General features: G+C 38.8%; 1 protein-coding gene across 1 annotated transcript in view; it reads left to right on the top strand.

The window, feature by feature from the left end:
- The window catches only part of RASA1 (RAS p21 protein activator 1), an 85,822-nt gene extending 73,570 nt beyond the window's left edge, over positions 1 to 12,252 (top strand). The window contains exons 21-25 of the mRNA XM_019483100.2: positions 614 to 681; positions 3,487 to 3,575; positions 7,286 to 7,363; positions 9,683 to 9,817; positions 11,385 to 12,252. Of these exons, the coding sequence (XP_019338645.2) occupies positions 614 to 681; positions 3,487 to 3,575; positions 7,286 to 7,363; positions 9,683 to 9,817; positions 11,385 to 11,468 (454 nt within the window). The 3' untranslated portion in view covers positions 11,469 to 12,252. The remainder of the gene's footprint in view (positions 1 to 613; positions 682 to 3,486; positions 3,576 to 7,285; positions 7,364 to 9,682; positions 9,818 to 11,384) is intronic.
- The last annotated feature ends 5,448 nt before the right edge of the window (positions 12,253 to 17,700 follow it).

Genomic DNA, 17,700 nt, shown 5'->3' with positions numbered 1-17,700 from the left:
TTTAGATAATTTACTTCAATAAGCATCGTATAATAGAGAAAATAGGAACATAACCTTAGCATTTTTGTTCGCTACTGTTACTTTGCTTGATCAATTGACTTTTGAGCTGCAAAGTGGAGATGGGAGGATCACCTCAATATGAATGGTTATCTGATGAGAGTTTTGCCTAGTGGTTTCTTCTACCCTTTAAACAAGAGCATATGATTTAGAAGCAGAGATGCCTAGAAGAAGGACCTATATGGTCCTTAAAATTTTATATCACAGAACTCTACCCTTCAACAGCCTGATCAATTTTAGTGCTGAGTTATAGCCAGACTATTTAGTTTTGGATAACCAGGCTATTATGCCAAAAGTGCCATGTGTTGTTTTCATCATGAGGATGTGAGAGCATAGGGTGGCATAGTGGAAGAATAAGTGGCATTAAAGGTAATACCATGTATTAAAGGTAAAACCATAGTAAGAGGTTAAATGACCACATTCTCTGTGTTCAAGGTAAGTTACATGTCTGTCTCAGAGTCTATTTCCACAGTCTTGAAGCTTAAATGGTCATATGGGTTTTACATTAAATACTAGAATTTTGTTATTGAATAAAACGTTTTCCTTCCTTTTTCAGTGGCTTTGTTTTTCTCCGACTGATTTGTCCTGCCATCCTGAATCCAAGGATGTTTAATATCATCTCAGGTGATTATGCATTCCAGAATCTGAATATAAGTACAGTAAATGGAATAGGTTGTAGTTGCCTCATACTCACCAGATCCATTGGTCTGAGTTATAGACTTAGCAAACATGCTTCAACAGGAAAGATAAAGAGTACTTGTTTCTGGTTTATACCACATGCACCACAGTGTTTTAATGACAGATCTGTAAATTCTAGTAGGTTACAACAACTTTTATTTTTGCCTTCAGATAATACATTAGTTAAATATTAAATGCCAAAGTCTTATTTAAAGTTGCCCACTTGGACTTCATGCCCTTCTCAAATGGGGAAAGTCCCTGAATTTTAAACCTTTGAAAGCTAGAACTTAAAAGTTAAGTTTATATGCTATCCTCAGAACACAGCCTTAACTCTGTTCCTTGTTGCTGACAGTAATTACTGAAAATGGTTGAAAAGGATTACTGTAAAAAACAGATGCAGGGAAGAGTTAAGAAAATATGCCATTGTTTGTTGTGTTCTACAGTTTTGAATTAAATTTAACTGCTTGCTGTTTGATGTATAGTTGTAATGAATGGTGGAGATATCAAGTATGCTTGATTTCAGCACTTAATTTTGGAACTTATGTCTGTTTAGGTATACAAGGGTGATGTCTTACTCTGAGGATAGTCAGCCATGTGGTGATAATACAGACAGATCTCTATGGCTAATGGAGATATACCCGGATACATACCAAAATAGCTTGTTCAGAATAAGAATTCTGGATAATACTCCATGCCCTTTGCTCTGATTGCAGTGGCAATTTACTGCATGCTGCGCTGTGCAAACCTTCTCATAATCCTTTCCATTCCCTATGCTAGCAGTCTTTTGGTTGCAAGCCATACTATCCCATTCTCCTTTTGTCTTGCACTGAAAACAAATATGAAAATATTAGGAACAGACCACATTGGTAAGGGAAAGATATAGCTAGACACTGAACCAAAATCATGTAGCAGCTTGCTTTAGTCTTGATCGTGCTTTGTTTTAATTCTTTGGAGAACATGTTTACATGATTATTTCATCTCCCTTCTATTTATTCAATGCTAATATTCTTGACAGTACTTCTAAGGAAAAATCTGTATGTGGATTTGGGAGGCTTTAAAAAATAGAAATTTTGGGTCTCAGGATGAAACTTACAAAAAGTGCCCTACCACAGTGTAATAAACATGCACAAGACAGGTCTTTGGAAAAAAACTGCTCAGAATAGGATGCAAATTAATAGTAAATGGATGCAGCTGGAGTTCAGTGATTGTATTATATCCAGCCAGTTACAAGTGTCTGAAAACCGTTTTGTGTTAGTAAAGTTTAAAGTCGATAAAAAATTGATAGTAGATAAAAAAACTTGATTTTGACATTTTGTTCTTAAAAATGGTACCTCAGGAATACCTTTTTCAAATGTCCTCACATTTGTTCCTACCCAACATTCTTGTAATGAACTGCAACTTTTATGACTTTTTGAGTAAATGTTAGAGCATTTAAATAGTCCACTTTTAAACCGAAAGCAATGCTCTCCCTAACTAATAAAGAGTGGCCCCTGGCATATAGTGATCTAGTACCAGCAGCATATTCAGTGTCCTCTACTGCTGGTAATGGGTAGGGGCCTACTCAGTTCACAATTTCATGGAAGTTGCGAAATCAGGCATTGTCCACGAACTTGGACAATGTCTGTGAAATTTGCAGAGGGAGAGCCGGGGAGAACTAAACACAAAAGTCCTCGTGGCTACTGTGGCCCAGCTGCACAGCCTGAGGGGTGGAGCTGATGGTGCAAAGGGGAGTAGCCAAGATGGCAGCTGCCCTCCACCCCTCACCACTGATTGGCTGAGAGGTCTGCCCATCATGTGACCCCACCCCTCTTGGCCAGTCAGCAGAGGGATGGGGCTGCATGGTGGACAGCCCTTGACCAGTCAGTGGAAAGGGACAGGGCCACTGGGACCCCTTGGCCAATCAGAGGCATCAGGGGGACTGCCAGAATAAGCCTGTGAAAATGGTGACCAGCCCATGATTGGCCCGTGAATTTGACTGTCTGCCTCCTTGATTTTGGTAGGTAGCAGTGGGATAGGCATAAGGAAATCTTGACGGCTTGTTATAGAGATTGTCTTATAAGAATGTTTGCCTGTGTAATATACACCAGTTTACCACATACATTCAAATAAAAACTAGTGAATTTATGTTCCTCTTCCATTAGAAGGAAATGGCAGGACTTGTTAATTTCAACTTAGTAGTCAAATGTGCATGATCATTAGTATGTGTATAATGAAAGGAAAGAGATGTAGCCTTAATTCTCATTCAGTATATTTTTAAATTGAAATATTAGATTAATTTAGAGTAGCATGCTGCTGTAATTAATGCATTTCAGTATTTTTGTAGAAAGATTTTTTTTTTAAAGTTAATTCACAAAAACTCAGACTTCCCAGTAATCACATTCCTTTTTCATGCACATGAAGAGTATATTCACTGTTTTAGGAAATTTGATATGTGAATTTGTATGTCCTTCTGAATGCCCTTTCTTTTGAATTTCATAATATCTTTAATTTAATTTAACCATCAGACTCTCAATATGCCTGAAGAAGGGTTGTTCGTGCCTGAAAACTTGCAAAGAACAATTTTTCCAACTGTTTACCCAAAGAACCTTGTCGTCTTAATTAAAAAAAAACAGACTTTACCAATTGTCATAAGTTTTCTCCTGAATCATTACTTTGTTTATAATGACTGTGTGACTGTTGAATATATTTTTTTGCTGTTGTTTCTACTGTAGTTTTAGATTAAATTGGTTGCATTAAATCACTATATTTCAGATTCCCCTTCCCCTACTGCTGCAAGAACACTGACGCTGGTCGCCAAGTCTGTGCAGAACTTAGCAAATTTGGTTGAGTTTGGAGCTAAGGTGAATAAGTATATTTAAATAGAATTATATAGTTAAGGAATGCTAAATCTTTATCATGTAATGTACATTACAACATTTGTAAGTTTTCATTTGATGAGTCATATTGTAATGTGTAAAGTCATTCTGTCAATATGACCTAACATCATAACTAAATTATAAAATGTTTTAGAGGTACAAGACTCCTTTTTCCTCCTCCCCCAAAAAACAGATGAGTGCCCTTTATGATTTCAAATGTGGATAAATTCTTATTTTTCTGCAGTTACTAGCTCCCATTTGCAGAGGAAAAGAAAGCTTAGAAATACATGAAAATTCTCTTTTGTCCTTGTGCCAAGGCTAAAATATCCATTACAATGAGTGAGTCAGTTTACTTGGAGCTTGGGGGCAGGACCAGACCTGTCTGTCACTTCTAATAGAGGAATGTCTTGTTTGCTGAAATTCCTTCCAGCTGAGAACATTTCTAGTCTGAATAATCTGGTTTATATTTTCAGTACTTTTCTGAGATGTATATTGTACTATATGCTTTGGGTTGGGGAGGCAAACAGCTACATCTTATTGCAGACTATGGGATTGGATCGTTGTGCATACATAGACACTCTCCCTACACTCCAATGATTGGCTGTTATTTTCTTTGGGAATTAAATCTGTGCTGGTTGTTTGAATTCAAAGTACAATACTTTAACAGATTGAAAGTATAAACCTATCCCCAGATTCATTGTGGCTAGTGCTGTAAAGAATGGGATGAGGCTACAATAACATGATCTGTGACCTTGTATCTTTAATGACTATTAACAGGCTTTGTTTAAAAAAAAAAAAAAAAAGAAAAGAAAAAAAAGGCAAAAGAAAACTTTCTTGTTTTGAACACTCCAATAACATGATGTAGGGACTTACGCTTTAGCTTAGCCCATGGGCCGGATCTGGCTTGCCAGATGATTCTATCCGGCCCACAGGGCCCCTCCATGAGCCAAAAGAATAATCATGGGCCCTAGCCCTTGGCTGCCTCTCCGAAAGCCAGTGCCTCCATGCAGGAAGTACAGCTCTGGTTACTAAGCAGCCAGCCCTGATTCCAGCCTAGCCTGACCTGCCCCTAGCCCCAAGGTTGGGGGTGCTAGAGATGAGAAGCTTCTGCCTGGCAGAGGCTTTTGCCCAGCAACCCTATAACTGTTTTCCAGCCCTCCCTCCCTGTGAGCACAGAAATTCAGGTAAGGGACCCTTGGTGGGGAGCATGGGAGCTGTGCACTTTGGGCCATGTGGGGCTGGTCGCTCTGGGGACTTGCACGCTCCAGGGACTCCAAGGACCCCTCCCACACTTCCCCACACCCCGCCAGACACTCACAGCCACTCCCCCAACCCACACCTGAAATACACCTCCCTATCCTTCCCTTGACACACACAGTATATCAGAGTAAAACTGTTTTGAGCTCTAATGCAATCATCTCTATATACACTATGCAAATGTACATAAATCAGGACAAAATTTTTTAAAATCAAAAATGTTATAGTAGATTTATTTATTTAGTATATGACTTGGTTTTTTTGGGTTTTTTCTGATTCCAAGATGGCACTCCTCTCCCCCTGCCTCCCAAAAGGAGTACCTCTGGGGCAAGGGAAGGGACTTCAGGTGGCAAAGGTCAAGGGTTAGGGGTGGGACTTCCAGTCTTAAAATGGCAACCAGGGAGTGGGGTGGGGCAGGGCAGGGGCTAACTTTGCAGCCCTTGACAGATAACCAAAACTTGTTAAGCAGCCCTCGGGCCAAAATAATTGCCCACCCCTGGCTTAGACACTTAAACAACTACAGCAAGACTCTTGGAGGAACTCAAGGTTATATTTGACTTATTGGCCATAATTTAATTATGGTCATTGCTTAGGCAGGTAGAGCCAAATAAATTCCATTAATCCTTTTTACAAGCTGTGACAGGTAATATTCATCCATAAATCCATTTTTAACCTATCCAGTGCTGGATGGAGTACTGTCTTTGTTGGTTAGAGCACCAGAAGGTCCTGTGCTAAGTACTCAGGCCCAAGAGTCTGGCCTCTTCAGTCAAGAAAGGCATAAGTAACATCACTACTTGCACTCTCCTTCCTGCTTTTATATGGTTCTAAGAAACAGTAGAAAGAGCAGGAAGGCACTTAGCTAAGATGTTATCCAGCCTTGTAAGAGTCCATGGTCCACCACATCTTGGATAATAGAGGGACCTTGGGGAACTTCAGTGGTGTTTCATGGTACAAAACAGTCAATCACCAGACTACCAAACTCAGTTGTGGTATTTCTTAGGGCAGTTTCTTCCATTTGGTCTGCCTTGCCTTTTTCCATAGACAGTGCATGCAGAGATCAGAAACGTAACTGCAACCACAGAAGGCATCTGTTGTTATTCCAGAGACCATGATTTTCCTTGGATGAATCTAAAAAGTTCTAGAACAACGATTTCAGCTTTCACTCTGTACAGAGTCCTAATGAGAACAGTTGTTTCCAAAAAAGGAAAGAATGTCATTCCTCATAAAACAAGTATTTATACCGTTAAGATCCTAGGAAAGACTTTTTAAGCGCTTGCCAGATAAAATGTCAATAACTGATTTGGCCTGCTATTCCCATACAAAGTAATATATTGTCTCCAGATATTAAAGTAGAAAGTGAAATTAAGCCTCCATTAAAAAAGTATTGAGATTTTGGAGTGAGCCCTGATCTGTTTGTTCTCTTGCCTGACGGAAGAGGAAGAAAGGTGGAACAGAATGCATTGGTAGCTCTGACATGATGGTTGAAAATATCCTGGCATTTCCATGGATTGCTTAAGAGTGGAAAGAGGACAATTGTAATTCTTAATTAGGTGTTGAGCACCTTATCTGGACAGCATCCATTGATTACATTTTTATCAGAACGACTGATAGCTATTTGCTTTCAAATTGAGACACCAATTGGTCTTCCAGACTTTAGGCAAGCTTTTTGGAAGTCCTAGAAATAGCTCAAAGAGGCTACTGACTTCAGTTCTCATTTGGAGAGTGGCTTTTCTCCTGTTTACTTCAGGTGCTGCTTCATATTGCTGTACAGCTGGTATTCCTTTCTGTTTGGGGTTGATTGGAGTCAGGATTGAGAGTCTACTTTTCCAAGGTCTTAGAATATCAACAATTTTGTGAAGTTTTCCATTGCATCGCTAAGAGATCAGAGCCGCTTTGCCTGATGGCCTGATTTCAAAGACCCTTTTATACATGAGGAAGAAATAACACTGAAAAATAATTTGAAATTTAACTGTTATTAAAAGGAAAAGACCAAATATTAGGCCCCTAATCTTAAAGTGCATTCCAGTAATATTGCAATTGTGTGCACATTTGTCTTAAATATGCTCAAAATTAAATTCTAAGTGTGTACCATAGCCAGTGTACACGTATAAGGAAACATGTATAAGTCCACCTAGAGCAGCATCTCCAAACCTGTGGCTCGTGACCTAAAAGTGGGTTGCAAAAATATATGAAAGGGTCGTGAACAAACTTTAAAAATGGATTCTTCTTTAAAGGCAAAAAATATGGGAAGCCACAGGTTCCCCCCTTCAGGCTGGCAGGGTTCCTGGTACAAAAAAGGCTGAGAGTCACTGACCTAGAGTATCCACCCTGAGGAAGAACCAGAAATAGAATGAGAGATACTAGCTATTGCATTATATAGTAGGTAGATGTGATTACTAAATTGATATCTATTACAATGCTGCTTTTTTAAATTTTAGGAGCCGTACATGGAGGGGGTAAATCCATTCATCAAGAGCAACAAACATCGCATGATCATGTTCTTAGATGAACTTGGGGTAAGAGTACGTGGGGAAGTTAGATGCATATGTAGGAAACATATGACAGACGAGTAACTTAATCTTAAAGGACCTCATTAACTGGCTCTTAAATCCAGCAACTTCTGCCTCATCTCAGATACCCCTATTTAGTGAGCATCTTAGCTTACAATTTACCTGTTACAGTCTTGGTGTTGATAGAAAGAAATATTGGTGATCTTAATGTGACATGTGATATGCACTGTACTCATGCCAGCCTGCGTGCAGTAGAATGGCATTACAGATATGAATGGAATCAAACAATTCTTATTTTTCTGCAAAACAGAAAACCACACTTCAAAAGAGAATAGTGGCTCATACCAGTAGACTCATACTTGCTTACTCAGTGGGTCTAGGAGAGATTGGCAAGTCTGATCCCCAAAAAAATAAAACTTGAATTCTAAGTTACTACGGTAGTTTTGAGGTACTGTATATTATTTTTAGGTTAATTTTTTTTTATATTCCACTTCAAGTTAAACAGGGTAAATTACCATCAGAATATATGCAACTGTTGTAACAGAAAAGGAGTTGCATATAATATACTACTTTTCTAAACTATGATTCTCTCAGGCTAGGTACAGGCATTCAAAAAGCCCGAGGCAGAATCGATCAAACCTAGGCAGGGTTGTTTAGATTGGATCAGGAGCAAGTGAAATGCACATCCGCCCTTTGGTGGGGGTGGGGCATGCAGATACCTTCACTGGTTGAGGCCAGAAGGTAGGAGGCGCTCCCACACACCTCCCAGCATGACCTCTCTCTCCAGCTGTCAGTGGCAGTGGAGGGGGCCATGCACCCCGCAAGCTGTGCTTGCTCGGGCCTGGGCAGACTGGGGCCAGGCCTCCATGGTAGGGGCCTCTGTTCTCCCCCAGTTGCCTGGCTCAGTTGACAAAGCAAGAGCCATAGGAGCTGTGTGGGGCTGTCAGCCAAACTGGACAGCCTTGCAGGGAGAGACATGAAGGGGATGGAGCCACCTCTCTACATGGGCCCCCCTACCCCCTCATCTGTGCTTATTTGAATCTCGGGAGGCTGAGGCCAGGCCTGAGGGGCCTTCATACTTCCACCCCACCCGTGCTTCTCTGCTTCTGCTGGCTCCATCCAGGCCCTGTGACAGCTCAGGGGCTGCCTGGCACACAAACAGAGCAGACAAGTGCAGTTGAGGTTGCATGTAGCCCTCCAGGGCAGAGGGGAGCAGGGCCTCCAAAGGCACCTGGGATGCTGGGAGACTACAGCCTCAGTTGAGTCCAGAAGTTCGTTAAACCAGTTAAGTCTGATACTATAACCATTCAGGTCTTAGACCAGATTCTGCCATTTTTAAATCAGTTTGTGTGCTGAACTTCTGTTCTGTTACAGGTTTAAACTGGTTTCCAGTTGCTTATAACGGTGTATGTATAATGTCTGTACCCATCCACAGTGTCAAAGGTTTGATTTGGGAAAGCAAAAATTTAAGCTGCCCAAGTTCTTCGTAGTATAAGTGTCTTTTCCTGAGTTGAAGCCTAAATAATGAACCTAGTAAGGTATCTTAGATTATTCATGATACACAGTACATTGAAATTGCTGCTTACAAAAGGATGCATTATTAGGTGACTATCATCTTATTCCAGTTAGGGGCAACCAGCTGCCTTTAATTGTCCCTATCTAAATACTTTGATCCTCTGATTTTAATTTTTTAAAATGTACATATTCACTTGTAATTGCACATAATGTTAACATGATTCGTGTACATCTTGTCCATTACTGTAGTCATTAACTTGACAGTTAAGTTCTGCTTTCCCATTTTTGCTGTTGAGATATCCAAATATAGAAAAAAATATGAATGAATACATATTATTTGCCTTCAGGGAAGGAGGAGGAAAATATCTCTCATAGTATATCTTGCTGGTCAAATCAAAGTGGGAGCAACAACATAGATAACAGCTAGGCTGTTGTCCTAGCTAGAAGAGAAAATAATATGTTAGCGATCTATAACACCGGAACATCCATATTAAGGCCAGGAAATGCAAAATAGAAGTATTCTGTAACAACTTGCTTTTGTAATTGTTTAGTCTTTTGTAAAAGCAAAATATTACTAGTGAAGGAAGAGGAACCATGGGTGGAAGACTTGTTTGACTTGGTCAGAGATTGTGGATAGAAGACTTGTTTGACTAAGAATATTATGCTGCATATTATGTTGTAACTATTTTCAACATCAGTAGTGTCAAACTTCACAATTTTATAGTTTTCTGAGAAGGGTAAGGTGATTTTGCTTTTTCTACTGCATGAATAGCAATTCTAAATGTGTCTTTTTTATAATTCTTGTTAAAGAATGTACCTGAACTGCCAGACACTATAGAACATTCTAGAACTGACATGTCTCGTGATCTAGCAGCCTTGCACGAGATTTGTGTGGCACATTCAGATGAGCTTCGGACACTCAGTAATGAGCGAGGTGTAATGCAGGTAAGAGTTGCTGTAGAAAATATGTAGTCTTAAAAGATTATTGTTTTTGGTTCTCAGTCCTAATTTAAGTATTGCTTATTTGATGATTTTAGCATGGCTGTAGTAAGGACAAATATTTTCAAATAGGAACATTTCATTAGTACAGCGGGGGTGAGGCAGGTAGATGCAAGTACATATTTCTTGGTTTTTAATTTCTCGTGATTGAATGTTTTTACAACAGAGCCTGAAGCCATTTGAAGTGCCTAGAAGAGGCCTGTGTCCTAGAATATTTCCCATGTGCTATGTTTTAATGGTTCTGGTGTGGGATCTAGATTTTTCTTAGATGGACTAGTGAATTTCTTGGTTTTGTTACCTTTCAACCACTACTTCATTTCTGCTTTTTGAAGTGCATTCAGTTTGGAAACAGCATTAGCAAGATTTTCTGGTCTACTAAGAGAATCATCTCTTGGGCTTCAAACCATGTTCTGCTTAGGGCTTTTTGTTGCACATTATTTTTAGGAAGCTCCTGGAGCTCTTAACCCCTGGATTGTCTACATATTAACACTTGCAACTAGTTTTAAGCACACTTTAGGCAGCTCTAAGGCAGGTATATCTCTGATATGTGTTACCAGTGGTTGAATTGACAAGGTAGGATTTGTAAATTTTTCATAACCAGGGTAATGTTACGTAGCCATAGATTAGGGGCCAGGTTTGTTTGGTTTTTAGTCTACTTAAATTAATGTAGTTCAAAATAGGTGTCAGACAGACTAAGGATTGTTTTTGAGAAATTTTGAAATATTTAACAGTTATGCAGGCAGTATTTTCTCTTTGATGTTTTTGTATTGGTCTAACTGAAGTTCAGATCGTTATTAAGATAAATTCTCTAAACCTCTGCTTGTTATGGAGGAAGGAAAAGATGTGACAGTTAAGAATTACAGTGAGGTAGTTTAAATATAAATCAGTTCTAAATCTTACAGGCCACTTTCTGATTTAGTAAACTCAGGACTAAACTGTGAACAATCAGTAAGTAAAAAGCTGGACCTTCTAAGCATAATCTGCGTGCATTCAGTTGTGTCCGGTAATTTCAGTGACCAAGTCAAGTTTTTATTGATCATTTTAAGTTCCTCTTAGCCTTTGTGGAGTCAACACAAGGAAAAGGTAAACTGTATTCTGATCCTTCTGCATTAGATTATCTTTCAACTGCCCAGTTAAATTCTACCTCTGATATAACTAAAAGAATTTTAAGCTTGCAGATCCTGTGCTGTTTAATTCATGTAAGAAGGAAGCAACTCAACTTGAGTTCCAGTTCCCAGGCTGGGGTGGCAAGAGTAGTCATTTCTGAATTTAAAAAAAATTAAATGTACTACCCTTGGTACTGTCACTGAGACAAACATTCTTTAGAATCATGCATGTAAGAAATCAGACCAATTCTATTATTCAAGTAAATGATGTAATAGCACTCATGCATACTAATGTGAAACTGCATACATAGTTACAATTGAAAGATGTGTGAAAGATTGGTTTTCCAATATAAATTTTCCCTAATTGTTTATGCATAATTTTATTAATTTTGACTTTCTTTCTGCAGCATGTTCTTAAGAAGCTTCTGGCTATTACAGAACTGCTTCAACAAAAACAGAATCAGTATTCAGTGTCTAATAACGTCAGGTAGCAGCTTTCTACCTAAAATTCTGCATGGATCCAGCATGCCCAATATGGGAACACACACCAATATCACTTCCTTCTTGCTCTTGCCAAAAATAGCACACCTTTTTCACATTCCCAGTGATGTGTGAACTATGCAAAAAGAAAACAAAGATTCTGTTGGTTAATGATTGTACCAGCAGCTTTTTAAGCTATCTGTGCAGGATGTTTTGCACTTTTTTCCACTTGGAACCAATTTTCACAACCTCTGAGCCTTGGTGTACAGATCACCTTTGACAAAGAAAATGCTGTGACTGTCTTGAACTTTGAAAGTTATTTTCAACACTTCCAATTGCCAAAGTTTTGCTGCCTGTTGGAAAAGAATTCTAGTCAACTGACAAGGAAAGGAACTCATTATTTTGACAGCTAAGTATAACTGGATAACATTTCTTACTGTAATTTCTGACTGGTTACAATTATGACTTTGACTGTTCAACCACTTTTAATATGTATTTACAGTTTCCAGAGTTTGACATTATGGTAGGAACAATCTTTGCTGTACACTTTTTATACCATGCTGTTTCTCTTGCTGGAATCATGTTGAAAGACAGTATGTAGAATGAGTCTGGTTGGCTTTATTTTTTAATGTACCACTGATTTACTCTGAATAATTCTTCCATCCAGGATTGTATATCCAGATAAATCATAATGCTTTTGTAAAATGTTTACAACAGTAAATAATTTTGAATTGAATAAATTTATTGATCATTGTATCAGACATGCATGCATTCATTAAACCATTTTATAAAGTATAGAGTGATTGGTTTTTTTGTGCAATATGTCTGCCACAATTTTTTTCATAATGGTTGGATATTATTTTAAACATTCCAAAAATTAGATTTGGGAGCAAAAATTGTGCTAGTTAGGGTCTTTATGAAAAATTGAGTAACTAACTCTGTTTGCTGACTTTAGTGGTCTGCTTATGCATACAAACTTAATGATCTGCCTTGAAAATATTCATGCTTTCCAACCTCACCTTAATTTTTACCATTCATCTGTGGCAACTGTTGCATACTGTGATGAAGTGATAATTTGAGAGAAACTTCTAGGGCTTGTTTCCTGTGGTAGGTAACATGAAACTTCATGTAGCCGGGGCAGAGTTATACCTGTATAAATGTTTCTCGTATTCAGATGTACAAATGTTTCCCATATACCATATTTCTTGTATACAACATGCATCTCTTTCCCCAAAAAACAGCTGTTGGAAATTTTGGAGTGTGCATTGTTTGCAAGAAAATACGTTTAGGGCAGTTTCTGCCTCTTAAAGCGAAAGTAAAGCTGCATGTGATTCTTCAGGAGCAGAACAGTGAGCAGGTTCTATTCCCTATCTGCTACTATTCAGGTATTACAAAGAAATAATGTTTTTTCTTCAGTCTGTCTTTAAAGCCTAAGGTGTGGATCATATCCCAGGCTGTGTTGTGAAAGAGAGAGTACAGCAAAGTACTAAATAATACTTAAAATAAAAAAGTGACTTTCAGCACTCATTTAAGTCTTATCACTTCACTAAAAATAAAGACCAGGTTGCTTGATTTTGAGATCTACTAACTGACATGCTGTGAATCAGAAATAGTCTGTTATAACACCATTTATGCAAACACACATGGCAGTTATTGCCAATGGAAGTGTTGGTATGTCAGAACTGTAGGGAGAGAAGCTGGTGAGGAAACATCAGGCTGGATTGATGAACCTTAGCAATTGAACACCCTTGATTTGAAATTAGTGATTGTAATTGACTTTTCCATTTTAGTACTTATTTTCAAAAGAAAGGTATACTCTATAATCAGTTGATAAAACACTGCGTAAGATGTTTTAGAAAGGTTTAGAAATGACCTTGCTTTGGGCCAGGAGTTGGACTAAATGATGTCCTGAGGTCCCTTCCAGCCCTACTTTTCTATAATTCTGTTAAAATAAGTAAATTGGTATTTTTGGTGCATCTTTTTGCTACCTAGGGTGGGTATAATATAACTATGCATTTAAGAAATTAAAGCTTTAACTTTTTTCAGATTTTACCTTTTACTGTTAGAAAATGGTGGATTATACATTGCTGATTTTTACTGAGTAATTTCTCAAATATAAGACCACCCTGATTACAAGACAAGTCCCCAGTAATTAGATTCTGTATATGGAACATTTATAAATGTTATCGTTTTCCAGATATAGAATCTAATTATTGAGGGCCTTTCTTAAATTTGTCCCCTTCCCACTGCTACAGCAGGGACAATAAATCTGGGGGTCAGGTAGCACCTTCCTTAGTGTCAGACCCTACTTTTTATGAGCACGTGGAAGTGAGAAGAAAATGTCAAGATTGCTTTTTATTCAAATAAACATGACTGTATTGATTTGTATATTATACCAACAGAATTAATGCATTTTACCTTTTTTTGAAACTGCTGCAAGTTCTAGCCCAGGTACTTCATAAACACACTTTTAAGCAGCACTTTAGCACCTTATACTTACATATAGTACAAACTATGCATATTGGTCCAAAGTCAAAAGACTCATAATTTACCATATTGTTCAGTGGGCTGGGCTCCAGCAGCATTTCAAATCAGGTTGACTCAACAGCTCAGCACTGTGTACTTGGATACCCCCACAAACAATCCATGTGTTAAAAAGCCCCCCCATATCCCCTTTATGACTGGAAACAGGTGTTATTGTCACGAGTCCTGGGATCCTCCAAAAAATTATATGCAGAAAAGGCATAGGGCAACCTGGTCTGGCTTAACCTCATGGGTGGAAGGAAGTTATGTTAATCATATGCAACAGATGAGGGGACAAACTGTTTGGGGCCCTGTTTGGTGATGTTTGCCAGGCATTAAAGACTGGTGAAGAAACAGGACTCTGGAAATGGGAAAAAAAGGTGCAGCTCAGCTGTGGGAGTGAAGATGAAGTCTAAATGTATTCAGTGACTCACCATGACTTGAAAAACAGTGCTTTTTTCAGCATTTCAAAGATAGGTAAAGTATTTAATGTAAATGTAAGACTTTTTTTCTCTGGCTAAGTCAGGTGGGGGATTTGAGTAAATACAGTTATTTTCATGATTTGTCAAGTTGCTTTAAAGAAAAGTATGACAACATCTAAGTGTGTCCCAATGTTGGTGATGCCTTTGTCAGGTTCTGGCACACAATAGCACATTCCCTGAGTCCCCCACAAGGTCAGGCTCTTAATCCAGTATGTTGTCCGTTGTGCTGTATTTCTAAAACTTGATACCTCAAAAGTTAAATGGCTTTTCCTTGGTGATTTCTTGATATAGAAAAGCATACAGGCTGTAACCTCTTAGAAGCTCATGGATCCAGCCTATTGAAGAAATTTCTAAATTTCTAAAATTGTAGGCTTTACAAATATAGTATTAATGTTGGATTCATTTTCAGTGAGTTTATTTAAAAAAAAAATATATAAAAATTATTAAACCTGCAACTGATGACAGCCACAGTAGTAGAGGGTTGGGGTGGCACTATTATGCACATCCAATAATTGTTGACCAGTTCTTCATATCATAGAATGATGTGGTTCCCTTTCCATATTGGAAATGAAAGGAAATAAAGCAGCCTAAGGTAAAATTAAGATAGTGAAATTTGACATTTGACATTTTCTGGTTGTAAACTTCTTTGATAAATTTGTCAACTAGCTCTACTGTACATAAGCTTCCCTACACAGATGAAAATTGTCAGATGGATTGAATTTGGAAAGCAAGAATAAATTTTGAAGTTAAACTTTACATGCATATTAACAATGAGAATTCCTCCTTCAGTGTGGATGCCCACACCTACCAAACAAGTCAGGGGGGGAAGGGGGAACAATTTATTTAGTATTCAGGGTTGAACCGGAGCAAAGTCACTGCTAAATCAATTGTAACTTGGGTGTGTTTTGGTAGGTGAAGCTTAGAGGAAGGAGCAGGTGGAGAGTTAAGGATAGAACTAGTGGGTAGATTTAAAGGAAGAGGTAGGTGGTAGCTGATGAAAACTTGTAGATATGAATTAGATACACCTCATCTTATGCTTATAACCACAGAATTAAGTGCAAGGAAGCCATTTGGTGGTGTAAGAAAAAGAAACGGTTGCAGAAAAGATGCAGCCCAAAACATATATCAAAAGGTGTTACACAAATTGCCAGTTGCTCAAATCATGAGCGAGACTTTATGATAGGGGGATAAGGCAAGGTGCCACACGTATTGATTACAGGAGTTAGACATAGAGGTTCAAGCACACTGTTCATACAAACACACACAAATCATCATACATATTACACACAGGCATACACATACACAAAACAACCATTTCATCCACACACCAGATATCGTTACCAGCAATCGTTGTTCACCCTGGGCTTATTGAGTAGACGATGATTTGAAGATAACAGCTGCAGCGGGGTGAACAGATGCATCTGTGCTCCAATGAAACAGCAGAGAAAGAGACTCACCCAACTTAACATTTTCAAAGTGTTCTTTTATAGGGATAGGCATCCTTTGTTTCAGTGCTTTGGGGTTTTTCCATACCCAGCTTGTTTTTGCGGTTGTTCTTTTGTCTTCAGCTTATCTTAGCCTTAAGAGTGTTTTTTGTTGCCCATCTGGCAGAACTTCTTCTTCTGTTATCTCCTTTGTGCCTCTAAGCTTCAAAGGGATTCTTCAGCCACTAGTTAGTTAGTGGTTGGTTACTTATATTTGGTGCCTTGTTGCTTACATAAACAGTTGAATCTCTATGCCATTCTCTCACCATTCACCCTTTACACACACTCATACAGAAGCGAATGAACTTTCCATAGCCTTTATATCAAGCAGAAGGATACAAAAAGGAGTTTTCAAGTTGCTTACAGGACAAGACTAACATGGTTATGTTTCACTATTATTACACTCTATGTTAACATCAGCTACATTAGGTCAGTTCATGCTACAAAGGCCTTTAGATAAAATGGTAACAAAAATGATTGGATTCAGCCCTTATCTAGCTGTAGCTAGCATCAGATGAGATTGAGTCTTAAAGAGGCTGGCTAGCCTATAGGAAAAAAAGTTGAGTATCTATCTCCCTTTAAGTAGTTCCCATGGAAGAAGGCAGAATACAGCCAGGAAGTCTGCCACAGCTGTCCAACTTGAGTGGCAAAAGGTGGCAGAACCCTCAGCCACACACCATGTAGACCACACTAACCCCAGGCCCTGTGCTGTGCTATACTGCGCACAATCCCCTACACTATCCTTGTGTTCTGCACTCAGCTACACAGTGCAGGAGGGACCTGTATAGTGCAGATGCCCTGCTGTATCTATCATTCCTGTGCTTTGCAAAGTTCCTGGGTCCTTCTGAGCCCACCCAGCTGGGTCCTCCTTTGGCCTCACCCTCAGAAGCAGGAGCTGGATAAGAGAGGGGAAGCCCAGACATCTTCATGGTGAATATTCCAAAACTGTTTTACCAACATTTTATCATACCAGCCAGCTGAGTCACAGGAATCCTGGGGAGTTGACAGGTACCTGCTGTGCTTAACAGTTAAGAAATGGAAGGTCTGCCACCCAAAGCAACTACTACCCCCCACAGTTTGTTTGCCATCAGAGAAACAGAAGTTTGCTCTAACAAGACAACCATCTTAACTGAGTCTATCAAGAGCTGCCCAGTGTACCTAATTTAAGATTAGCCTGAAAGTCTCCTTCAAGAAATTATTTGCTGTTTTAAAGCTTCCATAAGGGCACTGGGGGAGTAGTGGAACAGTAAAGGAGATTTTTTGAAACATTGCTTTTGAATCATTTCACGCCGCTTAAGCAAAGCATTGTTCTAATAGCAGACTTTACTGTGATTAATCAACTGCTTATGCCATATTTTTTATGAGGATAATGTGGAACTTGAAGGCCCACTCAATAGAGATACTCTTTAGTGAGCCTATAGTCTACTATTAGCACTCTACACCTTTTCTGATGCAAAACTTTACTGTGCGTGGTAAAAACTTGCAGCATAAGTAAGCTAAAGCCTAAAAAAAGTATGCCTGGGGGTTATGCAGACTGATATTCTTAAAGGATGAAGTTTAAATGATTGCATATACTGGATTTTACACTGCTGCTGCTAGCTGAAACAAACTAAATACCATGTCAAAACCCACTTGATTTCAGACAAGACAATCAGATCCATCTGCAAACTGTTACCTTAGTACCTCTGAAATGAAAAGTAATTTTCAGTTTTCTAAGTGGGGAGGCCTGAAAGGCAGTCCTTGCCTGCCCCCAG

Source organism: Alligator mississippiensis, chromosome 3, assembly GCF_030867095.1.
Source record: "Alligator mississippiensis isolate rAllMis1 chromosome 3, rAllMis1, whole genome shotgun sequence".
Classification (NCBI taxonomy): domain Eukaryota; kingdom Metazoa; phylum Chordata; order Crocodylia; family Alligatoridae; genus Alligator; species Alligator mississippiensis.
This window is presented reverse-complemented; position numbering and strand designations above follow the sequence as displayed.